Below are 24,693 nucleotides of genomic sequence, written 5' to 3'. Positions count from 1 at the left end.
TCCAGATGTGTTACAAGTTTTATGTTACCTTTATGGTTAGCTCGTGTTTTTCAAATAATCAGGAAGCTACCCTAAGTCAAGAAAAGTAATTAAGCTTTAAGATAATCGTTGATTTTTCAACTTATTATGAGGTTATCCTAAATAAAAACAAAAAAAAAAAAAAGCTCAAAGTTACTTTTTGATTTTCACCTAACACGGATGCTATTTCAAGATAAGTTTTAGGATAACTCTTCTGGATGTTACCCTAATTCAAAATGAGTTTAATGTTAGCTCTTGGTTTTTAAGCAACCAGGCGGTTACCCTAACTCAAGATGAGCTCAAAGTTAGCTTTTGATTTTCAAGTAATCAGTACCTCAAGATAAACTTTAGGATAATTCTTGGTTTTCAAGTATCCCGAGGCTGCCCTAACTCAAGATCAGCTCAAGGCTAGCCCTTGATTTTCAAGTAATTAGAATGCTACCCCAAGATAAGCTTCAAGTAGCTTTTGATTTTCAAGTAATTAATATACTATTCCAAGGCTAAGCAGACAAGAAATAAGCTTTATGGTTAGCTTTTGATTTTTAAGTAATCACGAGACTACCTTTAAGGCCATAGATCAAGTCAAGTAAGCATATCACCTACCCATGTTCTAAAGTAGCTCTAAACAAGCCGTAAATACTCTGAGACATGAAGATTATTAGGTACCACTCAAGAAACAAGAACTAAGGACAAGGACAAAAACAAGACAAGAAATAAGTATGGTATTCTAGTATCCACAAAGGATATAATTAAGAGCCTACAAGTAGGCTACTTATCGAGTCTTTGTACTCACTCTTTGTTTTATATATTTTTTTAGGTAACTAAAGAGTTGGTCGAGATGAGAGTGGACTCTAGAGCAGGCAGCATAGACAAGTTATACCCTAGTCTCCAACCTCTTTTTGTATTAATATTTTTTGCGTTTAAAAACTAAATATCTATAAACTTTATTTTAATATAATGTAAATATTTATATATGTCTTATATCTTAAATCTTTTTGTCTTTATTTGAATTTTTTTTTTTGTTCTATTGAGTCGACCCCAATCATGATCCATACTTCGAATAAGCTTAAAAATTGGTTCGTGACAAAAAAATACCATGTTGACTTTTTTTTCTCTCTCTCGTATTTGATTTTGCCATTCAGAGTTCATTATTATAGTTAGTAAAACTCACTGCAATAGAAAAAAATTGCAGTCCTTAGTTCGTTAGCTCATAGACGTAGAGGCTTAAAAAATATTTATGAAAAAAACTCAGAATGAAAATATGTATTATAGATGTATTTTAATTTGTGAAGTTTTAAACATCTAGCGTTTGTAGTCCAACGGTTAGGATAATTGCCTTCCAAGCAATAGACCCGGGTTCGACTCCCGGCAAACGCAAATTAAATCTGTTTTCATGAATTTCATATTTTGTTTTTGTTTCCCAAAAAATATGTGGAAGCTTTGGTCGTGGGCCTTTCTTAATGGGCCAGCTTATAGCTTACAAGTAGACATACTTTTATCATGTTGCGGCCCAGCCCAGAAGTTGCTGGTAAGAAGACAAGAAATATTTCATTAAACTTTTTACTACTAGAATTGAGGTGGAGGAATTTTGAGTATGATTTTGGGTTTTAATTGACTGAAGTTGACTCGAGTTATGAGTCAAGTTAGGCGGGTTCTCACAAATGCATCACCCAAGTCCTAAACTTTCCGTGTCACTTAGACTACTAGGTAATACTCTATTATCACGACTCGATTTTCGACGTATTAAAATATGGATCCTCACAATGATTGGATTATAAAAAAAGACGACAAACATTTTTAAATTTTAAAATGAAAGACATAAAAAAAAAAGTAAATAAATATATTTTAACAACACAATTTAAATACATATATTTGCATGCCTGCTATGTAAGATATAAAGTTCATTCACAAATGGGAGAGTTATAAAAAGCATGCACAAACAAACAAACAAAAAAAAATACTCAATAAGCAACCCATCGTAGGCTCTCGTCAAACTTATTCTTATACATGGAATATGATGCTATGTGCTCATAACTACTCCTAGAGTTAGCCAAACTGATGCTCAATGTCTGTACTGACTTATTTAGATCTCTATCAACCAAAACCCTACACATTCCTCTTATATTGAGTGCTTTAATACCGGTGTGAAGTGCACCTCAAGTCAATATGCCCCTCAACCTTCACACTCACAAGATCAGGCTTGGGGTAAGTTTAGTAAGTATGGAGGAACCTTTTTACTTTACCGTAATATCCGTACCTAGCTATTTACTGAGTTGAAACAGGAGAATTCTCTTTAATGGTGTTAGGTTATAATTACATGTTACCTCGCCTTTTTAGGAAGAAAGAGTAACTGGCTTGTCACATAGCCCTTTTGGGCAGAGACAGTAACTGACCTATTCACAGTAAACTACTTACCGTGTCGCTCTTCCAAGTGGAGATAGTAACTAATCGGGCTCCTCCATTAGGCACAACCGAAACTACCTCAATAACATACTCACTATGACTCCTGTAACTCACTAAGGGTGACAATTGAAGTTATATGTACCAAATAGACCCTAACACATAATTTCATATCGTCATAGGATCACTCTCATTACTCTCGTACGTATATAGTTTCGAATCATTAATGCAGTCTTCATTTCATTTATCCAAGTCTATATTTATTAGACAAATGAGTTTGTTAATCTTGGAGAAATTATATTTTAGAAAAGTTTTTTAATTTAATAATTTCAATGCAATTCCAAATAAGAAGTCACTTGGAATCTCAAAAGATATTAAGTTCTACAACTTCACCCATAAAAAAGTATCCTTTTATTATGGAACTTTCAAATCGTGAAGACTAAGAAGGGGACAAGATTACCGAGGAAAGTGAGGAGGGGTGCCGTACGCCTTGGGCCTGCAATCCTTCTTTGTTTTAATATTATTATTTTTTATTTTAATAATATGGTGTGGGCTTCTTTGTTTTAATATTATTATTTTTTATTGTAATAAAAATAATATGGTGTGGGCTTCTTTGTTTTAATTTATTATTTTTTATTGCAATAAAATGGTGTGGGCTTATGGACGGTGAGTTTTGTAGCACACCACACACAACTATGCACCAAAAGGGAAAGATTTGCTTTACCTCTACTCATACTCTTTGTAATGGATCCCTTATTCTACTCATATCTTTTTATTTTTAAATTAAATATACATATACATGATTAATCCTTTATTTTTAAATTAAATATATATATACATGGTTAATCTTGATACACACTTCAAAGTAAAAATTATATCACAATTTTAAAACTTTTTTTTTTTTTTAAATTGCAAGTCTTATAAAATGTAGATGAACATTTTCCGTGTAAATTTAATTTATTAACAAAATCACGAACGATAATAAAATAATAAAACTAACTTATCCTATTTTAATAAAACAGATCTACACTTCTAATATTCCCTTTCTAATATTCCCTTGAAAGCTTCTGAGCGAGCTACATGAACTTAAGCTAATTAGACTCGAGAAACTCGAGTTCAAAATAATTAAGTAAGCTCCCCGCTTTAAAGTCTTTGCATATTAAGGGGCTAGGCTAGGTCAACATTCTTTAACTCATCACTTCATAACAAATTTTTTTTAAAGAAGTAAAATAAAATAAAATAAAGAACAAAATTTCATTGAACTTGATTGAGCCAATCAATTTAGATTTCAATTTTATGAAATTGAATGAAGTAATGAAATCAATCCCCTTCCCAAAATCATTCTAAAAAAATGGTGTATAAACTAAACCAATAAGTTTCCTAAAGCCAATAACAACCCAACTAGCAGAAATAAAAAAGGTAAAAATATCAATTTTCCTCTCAAAATAAAGACGAACACATGGAACAAACTATTTAATACAATATCCTATACACGATATCATTACAAGAATACTGAAAGTATTTCCCAATGAAACAAAATTCTATGCCATACATATATATAAACCCAATTTTAAAGCAGCAGCATATATACCTGAAACTCAAGCTCCAATAAACAGAAAAGAATGCATACCAACTGCTTTATTAAATATAAAAATGATTTAAAGAATGAATGCGGATGGAAAATAATAAAGCTAACAATGCTTTCTCAGTAGACTACAGTAATAATTATACATTACATCAAAACTTCATACTAGTGTTAAAACATTTCAAGTTCAAGAAGACCTTGAATTGATAATAATGTTAAAAGCAGAGCTTTGTATACCTGAATGTTCAAGCTTGAATTTACCGGCTCATTCAGTCATAGGGATTTCTGAAGTTCTTCAGAAGATCTGGGACATCATATCCCAACATGTCGTCGACAGACTGAATCATTTTTGGTTTCAACCTCTCGAATTTGTAGAAGGAGTAACCACTTAATGTCTCACGGAATTGTTCTACATTTGGAAAGTCTCCGGCGGGTAAGTGATGTTCCCTTTGTACCTGTAATGTGGTTTTAAGTATACCATTCACTGGGAGTTAAAACCTTCAACAATAATTAAAACGAAATACCTTTCCAAATTCCTCGTCCAAATTGTCGATGAGTCGCTGTTGGGTCTTGGCTTTGCCGATCATGGAAGGCATCTCCTTCCTGAGATGGCTTATGATGTAGGCATGAATTTTAGCAGCTCTTGCACGCTTGACAAATTCATTAATCTGTCAGAAGCCGACGTTATCAGAAACTACTTTCTTCTTTCCATGGGGAGAGAGGGCATAAGGGGCATTTTCGAGGAGATTTTCAATTCCATGAAACTTTGTATTACACAAATAAATACCATTTCGATCAGAAAAATATGGATAGTAGACTTGGAAAACTCACTTTTCGATCACATGCCTTCTTTGGTATATCCTTCAAATCAGAAAGAAGATCTTCCTGTTCTTTTTCGAAGAGCTCTTTTCCAAGTGGACCTGTAGCAGCTACGTTAACTGGTTTGTCATTAAACGATCTGTCACAAAGAAACATGTGGATTATGTATTGGTCAACATAAGAATCGTATAGAAGAAATTATCAAGACACCGAAATGTACATTAAATGGACATATATTAAACATGAAGCATTAAATGTTAGAGCTAGATATATTAAACATGAAGCATTAAATGTTAGAGCTAGACTATCTTGGAACAATTATCAACTATATGTGAATTAGCAAGATGCATCATAGTCGACTATTCATTTAGAAACCATTTTGCATTGAATGAGGCCAAACCATATCAACGCTTTTGTCGATATACATGAGAATACTTTTAAAAAGAAAAAAAAAAAAAAAAATCCACTAGTATCATATATAAGCAAGGGACCGCACCCCATATACACACGTACAACCTCGGGAGTATTCAGAACCTTCCCAAGCGACCACATTAATGCTCCATAAACCCTCATCAACTGAAATGTCCAAAAGAGTTAATTAGATTCACTAAGACCATATATTTCATCCCGTAAAATAGTAAACCAGAATAAAGATAGAAAGCTAATAATAAGTTACTTGTTGTGTGTCAACTTGGTCTGCCTTGTTCAAGACTACTCGAATCTTGTCATCATGTCCACGTAATGATGATATAACCCGCTTGAATTCATCACTAATATCAAGTTTATGGGGATCAAATAGAAGTAGAATAAGATCGCACTTAGCAGCAAACCATGATGTTACAGATGTGAACTCATAAGCTCGCTGTGTGCGTTGCTTTTCTCCAGACAAAACTCCAGGAGTATCCACAAATGTAATATGTTCTAGCAGCTTCAGAAAAAAGAACAATTTTGAGGCCATGAAAAGAGTATTAAAATCGATATCCATAATAACAACAGAATACATTCTTACAGGATGTGGCATTTGTGAACACTCAAATTTTGATAGAAAAGAAGTTCCAAATGTTGTGAGACCATTAAATGGCATGTCTGCTTGGACGGCAACCGTATTTCCAGGAATGCTTCTCTCATCAGGTCCAGACTAAAAAGGAGCAAACAACAGTGAATTAAGTCCAAAGACCAAACTATCACTATTCTTATGTAAATTACGAATTTGAAAAAGAAAAGAAAACGTCAAAATCGACATTCATCTTTGATACCCAGAAAATCTTCAGAGAAATGTAAGACAAAATTCTCACAACAAAATCAACAAGAATGAACAGAATAATTGAAATGAAAAACATGTTTTACTAAAAAAACAAATGCAGTGTCAGCATTTCATGAGTAATTAACGCAAATTTGGATGAAGAGACAAAATGCAATTAAATCCAAAACTTAGGGGCTAAATCATTGAGTTTGAAAACTCAGAACCTAAATGCTACCGGACCCAAACCCCAAGGATCAAAACTATATTTTTCCCTAGAAATAATCAGCTTTGCATGGAAAGTGAGGAATTTGGAACCTGTAAAAACAGATTGTCAAGTTGAATAAAATTGCTAGCTTGGCAGATTATATGAAAATACAAGATTTTGTTTCCATGATCATTCCAGCATTAGTCAACCCATACCGCCTCAGCAAGGGGAGAGTGGATTTAAAAAAAAGAAGCCCTTACCATAACAACAACAAATCTGTCAGTTGTAGGCTCTGGTCCAATGTGGGCTCCTATTAAAAGTGAATAAAATGGGAAAGAAAGTTAGATCAATATCAGATGTTCAAGAAACTCACATTCTCTCTCTCTTTCCCCCCCTCTCTCTCTCTCACACACACACTCACACACGTAGGCCCCTGTTAAAAGTAAGCAAAAATAATTGGTGTGTGGGGGAGTGGGGCTATAGTTCTGGCCATCCCTTGCCCTCTCACTCGTGGAACCTCAAACTTGGGACAACTGCTTTGGGAAAGTACTTTGTAACTCTCAACATAACAAATACAATATCTCACCTGGATAACTTCCTTTCAGCAGATGCTTGATAAATGTTGTTTTGCCAGTCGAGTATTGACCCAAAAGCATAACCATTGGTTTAGCATCGAAGTCACTATTTGTCTGAGTCATAGGACAAGCCAACATAACTATATAATCACATTGCAAACCATGATCCACCATAACATGAATGCCAAGTAAAAATAATATTTTTAAAAGATATAATTTCACACATCTGTAATGAAATATACAATTAATATGAAAAAACATACATGATACTCACCAGTAACGGGGAAACAAAATCATTAAATCGATAACTAACTTCTAAGGGTTTCAGCTTCTGGATATACAGCCTTTTCAAACCATCAGTGACAGATGTAACGGAAGAAAGAGGTATCTGAAACAGAATTTTGGAGGGGGAGTCATAAGGCCAGACACCAAGGCTAGAATGACTACAGTAACTAACAACTGCTACATAGATGATTATATGATCAACATAAAACCAATGAAATGTTAATGATCATAAACCTTTTTAGATGACTTCGATGTAAACCAACTAGCTGAAGCAGGAGACTGCCCTTTAGAGTTGCCTGCAAAGCATCATCAATTGCCAAGTTAAGAAAGGAAAGAAAAAGTATGAATGAGCCTCCTCCTTTCATTAATTGCAAAGATAAAGTTGCTACCATTTGTCTCATTGTCATTTGACTTCCGTTTACTGGCTTTCTTCTGTGTGATAGACAAATAAAAAAGTTAGATCTTTGAACATAATTACGAAAGGTGTGCCTTCCTAATCCTATGTCCTACAGTATTCACTTCATATTAGCAAATAAACTTCTAGCTTCAGCCACATGAGATGGCCCATGGTCCAAAGGTTAGTACAATGCTCACCCAGATCAAAGTCAGCTTTGATCGACCCAACTAATCCATTCAATATATAACTCAAGAGAGCTTAAATTTCAAGGAGTTTAAATAAAAAATTCCCCAACTATTCCTTTATTGACATGGTGGTGGGGCATGATGATGATTTAAAGACTTACTAGAGCTGACATAAGAGGTATTTTGGCAAGGAATGAAAGAGCAGGGGACACTTAATTGTGAGCTCGCATGTTCTCCATCAACAAACTAAATGCCTGCTTGGAATTATTTTTTAAGTGTTTAGAAGCAACTTTTTAGTACTTACACTTTTTAAAACACTTAGAAAATCATTTTAAACAAGCTATAAGATTTTTAGATTTGGTTCTAGCTAGTTTGTTTCAACGTTTACACATTCCATATCATATTCGAGAGTGCATTTCAATCACCTTTGTGGTTGAAGAGGTTGGCCTGAGTTTAAAAGGTATTATCTAATTTTGGTTGTGGCAGATCATTGGTCTAGGTATGTCAACTGCATCTTAATGTGCCTTCCTTTTACAATCAATGTATTGAAAAACATGCCTTAAACGTGCCTCACAAGAAAAGGCCCCTTAGTGCAAGAACGTCCTACACCCCATAGCCTCGTAACTCTTTTTTTGGGTATTTATTAACAAAGAATTTGAGAAGTATCCTCCAAAACACCCTAATTTACCCTTTTCCCCTTTGGTTTTGTTGTTTTCAAACAGTAAGAATGGGTCAATACATCATGGTTGGGGTGAAACCTCAAGTGGCTGGTCACTGCTACATTTTAAAGCAAACCTCTCAAACTTAGAGACGGTGGCACTTTCTTATTTGAGTACATTAGATGATTTTTCCTTTCTGAGAATTAAGGGTACATGGACTTGGTATGGAGAAAATCCAACAGATGTTTTCCCCAAGATTTTCCAATCATCTACTTCAAATCACAATTGACACTCATGCAACTTCTCATAGGATTTGGAAGTAACAGTACTTAAGTTTTATTTATTTATTATATTACTATTATCTTATGGCCCTGGCTAAGGACCTTGGTACTCACTTGTGCTTGCTGTAATTGGTATGTTTAAGGTGGAAAGGATATAGATATATAAAACACAGGCCATCTATTCTTGTGGTTATTTCATCATATTCCTCAACTCCTCAACCATTTGGCAGAAGCTAAGAAGTTTTTTTGGTTGCCCTTCTGTCACCCCTTGCTCCCTAGAAAATTTCCACATTTTCTTTAATGAAGTACTGATTTTCGGTTTTAGAAAATAAAGGAGTGTTGTAGTTTAGGCTTTAAGTGCTTTTTGGGGGGCACATAGCTAATAAAGAATGGAAAATTTTCAACAAAGCAAAGATCTCTAAATGATTCATCAGTCGTGGAATGTGCTACTGCATACCCTCTTCTCCAAAAATGTTGCACGTCCCTTTCCCCAAAAAATGAAATGATGGAGAAATTTGGATAAAATTTTACTCTAATATAATGTTACCAAACTACTAATTATAAGCTTTTATCCTATGAATTTTCTTGTCAATCAAAAGTAGGGTCAAACAACTCTCCCATCAGAAGAGTGGAGGTGCACACAAGCTGAACTGACCACTTGCGGATTAAAAAAAAAACTACTAATAAAAAAAATTAGTTCTTTCAACAATTCATATAGACTACAGCAGAAGCATACTCACAGCTAATATGACATCCAGACCCTCCATTCTAGGAGGATTCAAGCTCTGCAAATCAACTGCATGAGCAATTACTTCAAATCAAAAGGCTAAGATTATAGGACAGAAGCATAGTAAATTGAACAGTATAGAAAAGTTACGAACACTTTGATTATAGGGGGTTGGGATATAACGCGGCCATAAAATAGTAATGATTGAAAAATATATGCACTCGGGCTAGGAGACTGACCATCTTTGTTAGAAGTCAATACATCATGAGTTACTTCCACTCCAGATTGCGCCAAAGAAACAAGCTAAGCACAATAGAAACGTATTACTTTAGAACATAAGCTGACATTTTCAATCTACATACTCAAAAAATTTAACAACCTGCATTGCAGTAATGAACTCATTGAGCCCAAGATATCCTTGCCGTTTGGAATCTGCAATTGCCCACACCTTTGAACAAAATGTTATACAGGACATCATCCTCATAATAAAGAAAGTGAAAAGTGAAGGTAAAACCATATATCTTTTTACCCCAAGTTCACGTGATCATCAACATTAAGTCAATTTTCACCTCACGTTGTCAGAACAAGGAGCTACGTTAGTTACATAACACAAGAAACTAATCAGAACTTTCTACAATGTGTTTATAGAGTAGTGAGATTGAATAACTGTGAGCGACCAGCAACGAAAGAAACACCGAAAAGCGAGAGCCGAAGAACAAACATCGCAAACGAAAAAATGCCAGAGCCAACGAAATGGAGAAAAACACGAAAGGAAGCCGAACCTGTTTGAGATCTTGCCGAGGCAAGGTCGACATAGAAAAGAACTTAATAGCATCAGTCCCCGTAACACGCCCGTCTCCATCTGAAATTAAACAGCGCATGAATCAGGAATCCAATATTGACTCATAAAAGAAACAGACAACCGACAAAACAACTCAAAGAAAAGCAAATACCGGAATCGGCGTAATCAAACCATTCTTGATAAAACTTCTGTTGCTCTCGGGAGCAGGAACCAGCAGGATTGGAAGCGATTTCCATGAAAGCTGATCAGAGAAGAGCGGTTACCTCCCGTAAACTGTTTCCTCCCCGCTTGATTCCGTTCTTCCAGTTCAAGGCGAATTCCGAGATAACGAAAAGAAGAAACAAAAATGGAAGGTGAATTGAATGCAAAACGCATAAGAAATGATTCCGGAGTTCTCTCCCTTTCGGTTCGTCCCTCTTTTGAGAGGAGAGAGAGAGAGAGAGAGAGAGAGAGAGAAGGGAGAAGGAACTGGAACGGAATCGGAGAGAGAGAGAGCGAGAGAGAGAGAGAGAGAGGCGAAGGAAATGGGAATTGGAGTTTTCTTTAACCTGCGACGAAGATGTAAATGTAATGATAGTCGGGAATTGGAGTGGCCTCCACGTGGCAGCCACAACTATTGTGAACTTCTCCCTTCTTTCCATGCCATTCTTTTTACATAATTTTTTTACATTTGCCCATACTTGTGTGTATGTAACATATTTATTGGTAAATTAATGGATACCCTGTTTGAAGTTGGAGATTTGTATCAATTAGCCCCTTGTGAGTGTACGGGTATATTGATTTGAGGTGCACGAGTGATCTCGGCATAGGTAAAACATAGACTACATAGTACCCAAAATCCTTCGATTATAAACTCTGAGGGGGTTGGAGCACTCAACATTGGAGGGATGTATATAGTTTTGGTAAGTAGAGACCTGAATAGATTGGAATAGACATTGAGTCTCAGTTTGGCTAACTCTAGGGATAGTTATGAGCACAAAGCTTTAGATTTTGTATATAAGAAAACGTTTCGACAAGAGTCTACAAGCAGGTTGTTTACTGAGTACTTTATACTCACTCTTACTACATTTCATGTTTTCAGGTGAGCCGTAGAGCACTGGTCATGGTGGTGGTGTGTTGGGTCATGTAGTTGTGGGAAGAACCTCGTTGACCTGAGTCTTTTGTTTATTTGTACATGATTTTTGTAACCCTTCCATTTGTAAATGATCTTTGTATTTTAAATAGCATGCGTGTGAATGTCTGTATTTAACTTAATGTCTTTTAGTTTAAAAGCGAAAAAAAATTTATCATCTTTTTATAACTCGTTCCATCGACAGTTTTGTATCAACCCCTTAGGTTATTAGGTCCTGTAGACCATTTTATTTTTGGAGTGTCAGTTCGATTTTCCATAGCTCGGCTCGTAGTCACGTCTCACTTTGGTCAGGTATAAATAAAAGTGGTTATGTAGCAAGTAGTAAATAGGAAGGATATCACGTTTTATGGTTAAAGTTTCCATGCAATGTCAGTTACATATTGATAAGGATCACAGTGTTCCAACTGAACCTATTACATGATCCAAAACCAAGAATATTCAACAAATATTCATTTTTCATCTACTTGGATAGACTCAGTTCAACCATTATTTCATGTGTTACAAACTAATTCAATTAAGGAAGGACCATTTTAAACTTCAGATGTGAATATTTGCACGGTTGAAGTAGCGGATGAAGTTGCTATAAATTTCACTCGATCATAACTTGTTAGAAAACTTTATTTATTATTTTTAATTTCATAATTCAAAAGAGTGGGAAGTTATTTGTCAATTTCTTTTTTGTGGCGAATTAAAGGGAGTGAGAGTAAACTATGACTACTAACTTGTTCAGTAAGTGAGAGTAAATTATGGTCACTAACTTTAGTGAGCATTTGAAGAATTGAAAGTTATTTTGAGGAGAAACTATAAATACCACAAATTACAAGGTAAAAGACAACTTTTTTATGAATGAAATTGAGATCTCAAATTGAGACTTTGAATTTGAGCATCATTTTTGTCATTTATAAGTTTAAAGAAATTCTTGTAGTAGATTGCATCTGAGCCATTCAATCAAGTCTTGATCAAGTTCAATGGTGGGGTGACTCAATTTAGAATAAGATTTCAAATCTTGCTTCTAGATCCTTGATCTTAAGAGGTAATCTAATTCTAGCTTCATCTCTTGTTTGATTCGAATTTTTTATAAGGAGGTGTTTATTTATTTGATTTAAGTATTTTTGCTTCATCAAAAGCTTGGATCGTTGAACTGAGAATTAGGGTTGCCTTAATATCTTTTACTTTGTGAAAATATAAACATGAAATTCTTTGTGATGTGCTACCAATGCTTGTTGGAGACATTGCTTGGGCGACCTTGGCAATTTGATAGGAAGGTCATGTATGATGATTATTTGAATAGGTATTCTTTCATAAAAAAAAATGGTAGAAAAGCCACTCTTGTTCTTTTGAGTTCTGCAGATGTATTTGCTGATCAATTAAAGTTTGAGAAAAAAAGAAAGAGTTCGAGGAAGAAGAATTGAGAGAAAAAAATAGAGAAAAGAAGAATGAAATTGAAAAAAAAAGGAAAGAAAGTGAGTTGTTTGGCTAAAGTTGAAGAGGTTAGAAGGACAATATTTTCACAAAAAAACTATCGTTGTACTTATGCACAAGGAAGGATAACAACTTGTCTTTGCTTAGTATGTTTCAATATCTTTACAGGAATTTGAGAATGTGTTCCAAGATGAAGTACCTAAAGAATTACCTCCCATTAGAGGTATTGATCATAAAATAGACTTAATTCCGGGGGCAGTCATTCCTAATAGGCCAGCTTTTAGAGCCAACCTAACTGAGACTAAAGAAATTTAGAGGCAAGTAGAGGAGCTCATGGAGAAGGGCTATATACGAGAAAGTTTGAGTCCATGTTCTGTACCAGTCTTATTGGTGCCAAAGAAAGATGGAACATGGCGCATGTCTGTGGATTATAGAGTCATCAACAAAATCATTGTAAAGTATCAACATCCTATTCCTAGGCTAGACGATATGCTTGACGAATTGCATAGTTCATATCTATTTACAAAGATTGATTTGAAATCTAGATATCATCAAATTAAAATGCATGTAGGAGAGATGAATGAAAAACAACTTTCAAAACTAAGTTTGGATGGTATAGCTGGCTTGTTATACCTTTTGGGTTGACTAGTGCTCCTAGAACATTTATGTGCCTAATGAATCATGTTTGGAGAGAATATTTGGAAAAGCATGTTGTTGCATATTTTGATGATATTTGCTCATTTTAATAGTTTTTACATGGAAACAGTTAACTTTCTTGGCTTATTTGTAAAAATGGGGTAGAAGTAAATGAAGAGAAAGTTAAAGTAATGGGATTGACCTTTGATTTAGTTATTTGAATTAAATTTGATTTACTTATTTGATTTAGATTTTCTTGTTTTCTTCTAACGCTATATAATAGCCATTTTCATTCTTTAATAGAATGTGAGATTTCTCCTAATTCTTCTGATCTTTCTAGTTTTCTCTCTATTCTTAACATTTGGTATCAGAGTCATACCCTAGACTTAGCCAAGTTAAAATTAGAAGCAGCAGTACGTGTGTCATAATAAAAATAGGTTGATGAAGAGTTCATTTGTGCAGCCTGCAATTCCGAAATTTGATGGGTACTATGATCATTGGGCGATGCTCATGGAAAACTTTTTGCGTTCAAAGGAGTACTGGGGTTTGGTGGAGAATGGGATTCCTACAACAACAGAAGACATCATTTTCACATATACCCAGAAGAAGCACATTAAAGATCAGAAGTTGAAAGATTTGAAAGCAAATAATTATCTATTTCAAGCATTAGATCGTTCGATCTTGGAGACAATCCTTAATAAGGATACAACAAAGAACATATGGGATTCTATGAAACAGAAATATCAAGGTTCGACACGAGTAAAGCGTGCACATTTGCAAGCTCTTCGGAAGGAGTTTGAAATGCTTCACATGAAGGCAGAAGAATATGTGAATGAGTACTTTGCTTGGACCCTTAGCATAGCCAACCAGATGAAACTAAATGGTGACAAAAAAAGAAAATGTTGAAGTAGTTAAAAAGATTATGAGATCTATGACTCCCAAGTTTGATTTTATTGTGTATTTCATTGAGTCTAAGGATACAACCATCTTAAACATTGATGAGTTGCAAAGCAGCCTGCTTGTGCATGAACAACGCATGAGTTCTCATGTTGAAGAAAAACACGCTTTGAAGATCACTCATGGTGAACAATCTGGAGGAAGGGGTCAAGGTTGTGGAAGTTTTAGAGGCAGAGGAAGGGGACGAGACAAACAAACCTTCAACAAGGCCACAGTGTAGTTGATATGAACCAAGAGACATCAATCATACAATATACTTCAATGAAGATGTGAAGAAAATATTGTTGAAATTATCAAAAGATATTTCAATTCATGCCACATTGAAGAAGAATGAAGTTTCATGTTATAAATTTTGGGTAGATTACAAGAAAATGAAATTATTAAACTCATTCCAAGAGTTGTAACATTCATACTTAATGGCCATAATTAACCATTATGTAATTATAACCTAGAGTAAATAAAAAGTTAAAATACATTAATAAAATACAATAACTCTAAATTACTCTAAATTGTAATTCACCCAAAATTTATAACATGAAACTTCATTTTTCTTCAATGGGGCATGAATTGAAATATATTTTGATAATTTCAACAGTATTTTCTTCGCATCTTCATTGAAATATATTCTATGATTGATGTCTCTTGGTTCATATCAGTAGTGCTATAAGTGTCACAAGCTAGGACATTTTCAATGGGAATGTCAAAGCAGGGAGAAGGAGGCAAACTATGCAGAGACTCAAGAAGAGATGTTGCTGATGACTTACGTGAATATGAATAAGATTAATAGAGAAGATATGTGGTTCCTTGACTTGGGATGTAACAATCATGTGTGGGAAGAAGGAATATTTTTCAGATTTTGATGGAAGTTTCAGAGATTCAGTGAAGCTGGGCAACAACTCAAGCATGGTCGTAACAGGAAAGGGTAATGTTCGGCTGCAAGTGAATGGAATCATACAGATAATCACAGGAGTGTTCTATGTGCCAGAGCAGAAGAACAATTTGTTGAGTATTGGGAAATTGCAAGCAAAGGGGCTTACCATTTTGTTTCAAAATGGAATGTGCAAGGTGTTTCATCCTAAGAGAAGCTTGATCATGGAGACAAAGATGTCTTTGAATCGAATGTTCGTACTGCATGCTATATCTCAGCCTGTAGCATCCACTTGTTTCAATACAATCACAGAAGATATTGAGCAACTTTGACATATAGATATGGACATTTGGGCTTTAAGGGATTAAAGACTCTTCAGCAAAAGAAGATGGTGGATGGTTTACTACAGCTCAAGTCTCCATTGAGACTGTGTAAAAATTGCCTGGTGGATAATCAACAAAGACATTCGTTTCCAAAAAGGAGCACATGACGAGCTTCGAAAATTCTCCAATTGGTGCATGCTGATATTTGTGGACCAATCAAACCCATCTCAAACAGCAAGAAAAGGTACTTGATTACTTTCACAGATGACTTCAACAGAAAAACATGGGTTTATTTCTTAATAGAAAAATCAGAAGCCTTCGCTGTATTTAAAAACTTTAAGATTCATGTTGAGAAAGAAACAAATTCATTTATTAAAGTCTTGCGAACTGATCGAGGAGGAGAGTTTACATCACAGGAATTCACCAATTTTTGTGATGTAAATGGTATACAAAGACAACTGACAGCTGCATACACGCCATAGCAGAATGTAGTTGCGGAACGAAAAAAATAGAACTATTATGAATATGGTTCGTAGTATGATTTCAGAAAAGAAAATTCCGAAAAGTTTCTTGCCTGAAGCAGTCAACTAGACTGTGCATGTACTAAATCGAAGTCCAACATTGGCTGTCAAAAATAAAACTCCAGAAGAAGCTTGGAGTGGAGTCAAACCTTCCGTTGAGCATTTTAGAGTTTTTTGGTGTATCTCTCATGTTCATGTGCCTGACAACAAAAGAACTAAGTTGGATGATAAGAGTTTGAGTTGTGTTTTGCTGGGAGCAAGAGAAGAGTCAAAGGCTTACAGACTCTATGATCCAACTTCACAAAAGATCATAATAAGTAGGAACGTTGTATTTGAGGAAGATAAGAGTTGGGACTGGGATAAAATGTATGAAGAATCCATTATGTGCAATATGGAATGGGGTGATCAAGAAGAGGCAACAAATGTGTTTGATGAAAATGAAGAAGGGAGCGAATCTGATATAGAAGCTGCAGAGGAAAATACTATAGAGAAAAATAGTGCAAAGGAAAATATTTCCTCTCCTTCTTTGACTGAAGCAAGCTCTCTTAGCTTGAATAATGGGAGGAATAGGAGATCACCAGTCTGGATGAGAGACTATGCAACAGGAGTAGATCTTTCTGAAGAAGATAATGAAGCTCACTTGACCATGTTTACCACTACTGATCATATAAACTTTGAAGAGTGAGAAATGGAGGCAAGTCATGGATTTGGAAATGGAAGAAATAAACAGTAATGACACATGAGAATTGATGGGGTTACCTGAGGGCGGAAAGAAGGTTGGAGTAAAACGGAAAGAGGACTATTGAGAGTCTGTTCTGACATAAATATAAACTGATTACTATTTGTATTTAGTTTAAGGGAGGAATTGTTAGGTTTGTTTTAGATTTGATTTAGTATTTAGATTTGAATTAGATTTGAGTTATTTGATTTAGATTTCCTTATTTGAATGTATTCTGTAATACTATAGTCAATTTCATTCTTCAACAGAACGTGAGATTTCTCCCAATTCTTCTGATCTTTCCAGTTTTCTCTTTGTTCTTAACATTCACAAAAAAAATGCAAGTGAAGTTCGTAATTTTTATAGGTTAGTTAGCTTATATAGGAGATTTATAAAAGATTTTAGCACCATAGTTGCACCATTGAATAGTTGCACCATTGAATGACTTAGTGAAAAAGAACGTTGTTTTTAAATGGTGAGATATGCAAGAGAATGCATTCAATGAGCTTAAGAAGAAATTAACCAATGCACCATTGCTTGTCTTGCCTACCTTCGATAAAACTTTTGAAATTGAGTGTAATGCAAGTGGTTTGGGCATAAGTGCTTTTTTTGATTCTAAATAGAAAACCCTTAATATATTTTAGTGAAAAACTATATGGGCAGCATTGAACTAGCTTAACTATGATAAAGAGTTGTTTGTTTTAGTTCGCACATTGCAAGTGTGACAACACTACTTATGGCCTAAAGAATTTGTGATCCACTCTTATCCTGAAGACTGAAGTATCTTAAGGGTCAAAGAAAAATGAACCATAGGCATGCAAAGTGGGTGGAGTTTATTGAAACATTTCCGTATGTCATCAAATATAAACATGGTGGTGGCTTGAACACTCCTTGACCGAAGATGGAGCATGATGTTCATAAGTTTTGTAGCCAATGTTTTAAATGCAAAGAAGCTAAATCTAAATCACAACCAAATGGATTGCATACTCCTTTAAATGTACCTAACGAGCCTTTGACTAATATATCTATGGATTTTGTTCTTGGTTTGACGCACACTAAAAAAAAGGTAAAAATAGTATTTTTGTTGTGGTAGACAAATTTAGTAAAATGACTCATTTTATTGAATGTAACCAAAAAGATGATGATGTAAACATGTTGCTGACTTATTTTTTAGGGGAGTAGTAAGATTACATGAAATCCCTAAAATAATTGTGAGGGATACCGATATTAAAATTTTAAGTCACTTTTGGGAAGTATTGCGGTAAATTGGGTACCAAGTTGTTTTCAGATACATGTCATCCTCAGCTGATGGGCAAACTGAGGTGGTTAATAGAACATTAGGAGCATTGCTTAGGGCTATTATTTCTAAGAATATCAAGTCTTGGGACGAATGTTTGCCATTTGTAGAGTTTGCATATAATAGAACAATTCATAGTACCACTCATTGTTCTCCTTTTGAAGTTATTTATGGATTTAATCCACTTACGCCTCTTGATTTGTTTCCTATTCTTTCTAATATTTTTGTGAGTGAAGCAGCCATAAGTAAGGCAGATTTGATCAAAACATTGTCTAGAGAGGTGAAGGAGATAATTGAGAAACAAAATTTCAAATCTGCTTCAAGAATTTACAAATGACAAAAGGAAATCCGTTCTCAACCCGGTGACTGGGTTTGGATACATTTTCCCAAGGAGCGATTCTCATCTCAAAGGAAGACAAAGTTATATTCAAGAGGGGGTGACTCTTGTAAAGTCCTTGAAAGAATTAATAACAATGCCTATAAAATTGATCTTCCTGGAGAATTTTCAGTACATTCTACTTTAAATGTTGTTGACTTGAGTTTTTTTGATGGAGGTGATGATTTTCCTGATTCGAAGACGAATTCTTTTGAAGAGGGGAAAGATGATAAAAGATGATAAAGATCATAATGTTCTAAATGTTTCAACTGGACCTATTACACGATCCAAGGCCAAGAAGATTCAACAAGCATTCATTCTTAATCTACAAAATTTGATAAGCTCGGTTCAACTATTATTTCATGTGTTACAAGCTGATTCGAATGAGGAAGGACCATTTGGAGCTTCAGAAGTGAATATTTTCACGGTTGAAGTAGCGGATGAAGTTGTTATAAATTGCACTTGATTGATAACTTGTTAGAAAACTTTACTTAATATTTTTAATTTCATAGTTCTTGTAGTGGGCAAAAGTGTAACACCCGCTCATTGACAATGCGATTAACAGTCAGGTAAAATACAAAAAAAACCAGTTATGTTTAAAACATTATTAACCAACAAAAATCTTAAACAACGAAAAACATAATTACATAAACAGACCCAGTCTCTAGCCCGTTGGTCTCGTCCTCAGTTGGCCTGCATCATCTAAATCTGGAAAGAAAAGTTATAATAATTTTGATGAGTAATTAGATTTCCCAGTAAGTAGCTAGATTATCTTTCATGAGTTCATAACTAATTTTTTCAAGTGTTTTTAAGTTTTATTCGCCATTGACTCCTAGTTTCTCTTACTAGGGTCATCTGTTCATTAATGAGGTATCTCAGCTACCTCCAACTTAGGTTACTGACTCCCTCTCAATATGCTTATCTAGGATTGTTGGACTCGTATGTAAGACTCGCTCTCAGTCAAATACGGCCCGTCTACAAATTTCTCTGGCGGCCTATTTATCTCATATACCAACGGTCGGGAGTACTCATGCTCCCTGACTTAGCACACAATGCGTTGGTCAGGAACTCCGTAGGAATTAGTAGACTACAATACTCATATAAATAGGCTATGGCACACAATCTATAAGCATATCCTAGAGTCATAACCTTTCCATTAACATGCTTAGCATACTCACATTTGATGCATGCTTTCATATGTTTATAATCGACACATAGAACATTTTAGTAATCCTTTATAACATGCTTACATCATAGGCAAGCAGTCACAATATACAACTAGACAATCAATAATCAATATCATCACAACACATAACAACATATTAAGCTCTTAATTAGGTAAACAACATACTCACATGTTGTAAAACAAGTTAAGAACTAGTTCAAAGATCGATATGCTACTTACTTGGTTTCGAATTCCTTTTTCCCTTGGATGTACATTTAATAGGTATTTCAACACAATTCCTTTCTATCAGACCTTTATTTCACCAATTTCATGATAAGAATAGACCAATTTTGATAGGACAGGTCTAAAGGAGTCGAACAGGACAAACCGGGAGCCAAAATAACTTCACATGTGCCCTCATGCGCCAGCACAAGTTCGGGGTGATTTTCTCACGCGCCTGGTTCGCGCACAGTCGCGCCCTCACTCGCGACCTCCCACACGCCTTGCGTGTACCACACGTGCTTCTTCTTCTTCCTTTGGTTTCCTGCGATTTTTCAACTTTTCTATTAATGCCCGTTATGTCCCGAAGCCATATTCCATCTCTACAGCTTGGATTTCGTTCTGACTTATTCCACAACTTTATAGATCTCCTAATTACGGCTCTAACAAGCCCTATTTCATAATTTATTATGTAATATGAACCAAGATATCCAGATTTAAAGATTCGGTGATATGGGTTTTTCATTACCTTCGAATAAACGTTCGGTCCAGCTCGTGGCCGTGTCCCCTTCCTCAAAGGATTCCTTAGCAACAATCTCTCTTTCCTTAATCTTGATTGACAACCAAATTTAAGCAAACCAAACTTGAAATCTCAGAATTTTTTTCCTGCTCTGTTTTCTGGGTTTTCGTCTCTTCGCTTCTCTTCGTTTTTAAATCCTAATTAACTCCCTATCTTGCTTCCAGACCAACTAGCAAACCCTTTATCATTCCAACACCTGTAGCCCACGCGTCCATTCCCCTTTATCCTCCTTTACAGCATCCGTGTCCCCTTCTGTGTTTTACAGCAGCTGGTTGACGCGGCTCCTTTACATCTGCAACATACTTCCTCAGCATCGAAACATGGAAAACATTATGTAAAGCATCCAACGCTGGTGGTAATGCCATCCTATAGGCTACTGGGCCAACTCTTTCGAGAATCTCAAAAGGTCCAATAAAACGTGGGCTAAGCTTCCCCTTCTTACCAAATCGCAAAACACCACGAACTGGTGCAATCTTCAGGAACACATGGTCCCCCACCTCAAACTCTAGGTCCTTTTTTCTAATATCAGCATAACTCTTCTGACGACTTTGGGTGGTCAAAATTCTCTTCCTAATCTTCTGAATCGCCTCATTGGTCGTTCGTAGCAAATCTGGACCTAACAGCTGTTTACTACCTACCTCCTCCCAATAAATCGGAGTTCGACACCTCCGTCCATAAAGTGCTTCAAAAGGAGTCATCTGAATGGTTACCTGATAACCATTCAGATGACTCCTTTTGATGATAACTATTGTTATAGGCAAATTCTACCAAATATAGGTAGGTGTCCCAACTGCCAACAAAATCAAGTACACATGCACGCAACATGTCCTCGAGAATTTGATTTAATCTCTCTGTCTGTCCATCTGTCTGAGGATGGAACGTTGTACTAAACTTCAGTTGTGTACCAAGGGCTTCCTGAAGACTCTTCCAGAATCGAGAGGTAAACCGTGTATCCCTATCTAACACAACAGAAACTGCTACACCATGCAACCTTACAATCTTCTTTAAATACAATTGTGCCCACTTGTCAACCGAATACGTAGACTTCCCTGGTATAAAATGCGCTGTCTTAGTTAATCTATCCCCAACAACCCATATCACTATAAACTCTAATTGGGTTGTAGGTAGTCTTGTAATGAAATCCATGGTCACCTCTTCCCATTTCTACTGGGGCATATTTAAAGGTTGCAATAATCCAGCAGGTTCATGTCTAGGTGCCTTAACTTGTTGACAAGTTAAACACCTACTCACACATTCAGCAACATCTTTCTTCATCTTAGGCCACCAAAAGCATGTTTTCAAATCCTGATACATCTTTGTGGTACCTGGATGCACGGTATAGGGAGACTCATGTGCCTTAGATAGAATCTTCCTCTTGATCTCTACATCGTTTGACACACAAATTCGATTCCGTCACTTCAAACATCCATCACCCGTTATCAAGAAATCCTTGATTTGTTCAGTCTCAAGTTGCTTCACAACTTTTGAAAAATAAGGGTCCCTCTGCTGACCCTGAATAATTTGTTGCTGCAATGTCGGACAGATAGTCATTAGAGCTAGTTGAGCTGCCGCTTTCCTGACCAACACAGCTATCTGAGCTTGTTCAAACTCCATTTGAATGTTGGGTTGTCTCGTCAACATTGCAGATGAGTGAGCTGTCTTATGACTCAAGGCATTAGCTACCACATTAGCTTTACCAGGGTGATGTAGGATCTCCACATCATAATCTTTCACTAACTCCAACCATCGACGTTGTTTCATGTTGAGTTCTTTCTGGGTGAACAAATATTTGAGACTCTTATGATCTGTATATACTTGTATCCTCTCACCGTACAGATAATGTCTCCATATCTTCAGAGCAAACACCACAACAGCTAACTCTAAGTCATGAGTTGGGTAGTTGCGTTCATAATCCTTCAACTGTCGAGAGACATAAGCAATAACTCTCCCGTTCTGCATAACTTCGCACCCCAACCCATGCTTAGAGGCATCACTATAAATTACTAGATTCTCAGTACCGTCAGATACAATAAGCACTGGGGCTGACACTAGTCTTTCCTTGAGTTCCTGGAAACTACTTTCACAAGCTCGACTCCAATCAAATTTCTTTCCTTTTCGAGTTAATTGAGTCAGTGGTGCTGCAATCTTTGCGAAGTCCTTAATAAATCGCCTGTAATATTGGGCTAAACCTAGGAAACTTCTCACCTCAGTAACTGTAGTTGGTCGAGCCCAACCTATAACTGCCTCCACCTTTGCTAGATCAACTGTTATACCATCCTTGGATACCACATGACCAAGGAATACTACATTCTGAAGCCAAAAATCACATTTTGAGAACTTGGCATACAATCTTTGTTCACGTAGAGCCAACAAAACCTTCCTCAAATGTTCTGCATGTTCATCGTTTGTCTTGGAATAATCCAAGATATCATCAATGAACACAATGACAAAAGAATCCAAAAAATCTTGGAATACCTGATTCATCAGCTCCATAAACACTGCAGGGGCATTAGTCAAGCCAAAGGACATCACGACAAACTCATAATGCCCATACCGAGTACGAAAAGCCGTCTTCGGTATGTCCTCTTCTTTGACACTTATCTGGTGATAACCAGAACGAAGATTAATCTTCGAAAATACCGCTACCCCTTGAAGCTGGTCAAACAAGTCTTCAATTCGAGACAAGGGATACTTATTTTTAATGGTTACCTTATTTAGCTCCCTATAATCAAAACAGAGACGGAGTGTACCGTCCTTCTTCTTCACGAACAACACTGGAGCTCCCCACGGTGACACACTAGGTCATATGAATCCCTGGTTCAACAACTCCTATAATTGCAACTTCAACTCTTTCAATTCCGCGGAAGCCATCCTATAAGGAGCTTTAGAGATAGGTGTCGTCCTTGGTTCTAGTTTAATACCAAAGTTGACTTCTCGCTCTGGTGATAAACCAGGTAACTCATCAGGGAAGACATCTAGGAACTCATTCACCACAGGTACAGTTGATACATCTGTATCAACTCATCTCACTTCTACCACACTAGCCAAGAATGCTACAGCACCGTGACCAATCAACTTCTTAGCCTTTAAAGCAGTAATCGTCTTGGGAACACTTCCCAGCTTCGTACCCTGAAACCGAAAGCTTTTTCCCATCGAGGGGTGAAAAACTATCTCCTTCTTATAACAATCGATACTGGCATGATGAGCAGATAGTCAATCCATGCCTAAAATAGTATCGTAATCATACATATCTCTAGCACCATTAACAACACGTCTGATGGTTGGCTGGATACTTCTACTTTATCTAGTTTCACATTTTCACGGGTCATCAATATGACTCCTGAAGGTGTAGAAACTAAAACCTCATAACCTAAAGGCTCTACTTCAAGTCGAGATTGACAAACAGACGATAATGATATAAAAGAATGCGTCGAGCCAGAATCAAATATAGTATAAGCAAAGTAGCCATAAATGGGTACATGTCACCACCGTCCTGGCATCCTCTGCTGCCCTGCTTGTCGTGGTAAAGGCTTTACTTCAAGCCTGAGGCTGTCCCCCAACACTCGACTGACCTCCTCCTCCTCCTGGACCAGATCACTCGGGGTGTATCACATTAGGATTCTTTGCACTACGACATACTCTAGTGAGATGACCAGTCTTACCATAGTTATAATATGTCTTGTCTGCAACATTACAAGATCCTACATGAGTTAACCCGCACTTACTGCAAACTGCCTTCCCATCACATGAGGAAGGTCGACAATCAACTCGTCGCAATACCGCCTGCTGTTGCAAACCCGATGATATTTGAGTAGATTTTTGTTTATCACTTGGTCGCATTTGATTGCTAGAACCCTGATTACTCCTCGGGGTGGTAGCATCTAATTTCACCGTAGCATTATAAGCCGTAACGAAATCTTGAGAAGCATGGGTAGACACGGATCCCTGTATCTCTTGCCTCAAACCTTAGATAAAGAGATCCGTCTTCTCTTCCTCAATAGCAACCATAAGAGGAACAAATCTGGATAATCGTGTGAATTCTGCCTCATACTCCTCTACTGACATATTACCCTGTTCCAGTTGCATAAAGGCCTTTCGATTTTGCAATCTCGCTAGAGCAGGATAGTATTTCTCACAAAACTCATGTTTGAAGGCCGCCCATGTGATTGAGACTCCACCAGCCTCCATCTTCGGCTTCTTTAATTTCCACCAAAAATGGGCTGGTCCCTCCAACAAATACGTAGCAGACAGCACCTTATGATTTTCCGGGCAGTTGTAGAATGTAAACTTTGTTTCAA

General features: G+C 36.2%; 1 protein-coding gene and 1 non-coding gene across 3 annotated transcripts; one reads left to right on the top strand and one right to left on the bottom strand.

Moving 5' to 3' along the window:
* The first annotated feature begins 1,323 nt into the window (after positions 1 to 1,323).
* TRNAG-UCC lies at positions 1,324 to 1,395 on the top strand. The gene has a single exon. It is a non-coding gene; the product is annotated as a tRNA-Gly (tRNA).
* Positions 1,396 to 4,025: 2,630 nt separating this feature from the next.
* LOC111438621 (EH domain-containing protein 1-like) lies at positions 4,026 to 10,671 on the bottom strand. 2 transcript variants are annotated; one of them, XM_023076498.1, is made up of 16 exons: positions 10,333 to 10,671; positions 10,162 to 10,241; positions 9,759 to 9,827; positions 9,619 to 9,682; positions 9,393 to 9,448; positions 7,520 to 7,562; positions 7,365 to 7,426; positions 7,120 to 7,233; positions 6,857 to 6,959; positions 6,531 to 6,580; positions 5,832 to 5,960; positions 5,499 to 5,750; positions 5,319 to 5,398; positions 4,835 to 4,961; positions 4,528 to 4,671; positions 4,026 to 4,458 (listed from the first exon to the last, which is right to left on the bottom strand). In XM_023076498.1, exons 1-16 carry the CDS (start codon positions 10,415 to 10,417, stop codon positions 4,273 to 4,275), a joined length of 1,644 nt encoding a protein of 547 aa, XP_022932266.1. In that variant the 5' UTR covers positions 10,418 to 10,671; the 3' UTR covers positions 4,026 to 4,272. The 2 variants fall into 2 exon arrangements, with proteins under 2 accessions (XP_022932266.1, XP_022932267.1); XM_023076499.1 differs by lacking the exon at positions 10,333 to 10,671 and having other exon boundaries at positions 9,759 to 9,811; positions 10,162 to 10,228.
* Between the last annotated feature and the right edge of the window lie 14,022 nt (positions 10,672 to 24,693).

The sequence above is a fragment of the Cucurbita moschata genome, unplaced genomic scaffold (genome assembly GCF_002738365.1).
Source record: "Cucurbita moschata cultivar Rifu unplaced genomic scaffold, Cmos_1.0 Cmo_Scf00078, whole genome shotgun sequence".
In the NCBI taxonomy this organism is placed as follows: domain Eukaryota; kingdom Viridiplantae; phylum Streptophyta; class Magnoliopsida; order Cucurbitales; family Cucurbitaceae; genus Cucurbita; species Cucurbita moschata.
Note: the sequence above shows the minus strand (reverse complement) of the source record. Positions and strands in the feature narration are given on the sequence as shown.

What these genes read in the sequence shown, in the direction of transcription:
- LOC111438621 (XM_023076498.1), bottom strand. Translation starts at nt 10,417, where the DNA reads ATGGAAATCGCTTCCAATCCTGCTGGTTCCTGCTCCCGAGAGCAACAG. An exon ending in AGTTCATTACTGCAATGCAG is followed by an intron (nt 9,683 to 9,758) that starts GTTGTTAAATTT and finishes TATTGTGCTTAG; the next exon opens with CTTGTTTCTTTGGCGCAATC. An exon ending in AGAAGGCATGTGATCGAAAA is followed by an intron (nt 4,672 to 4,834) that starts GTGAGTTTTCCA and finishes GGCTTCTGACAG; the next exon opens with ATTAATGAATTTGTCAAGCG.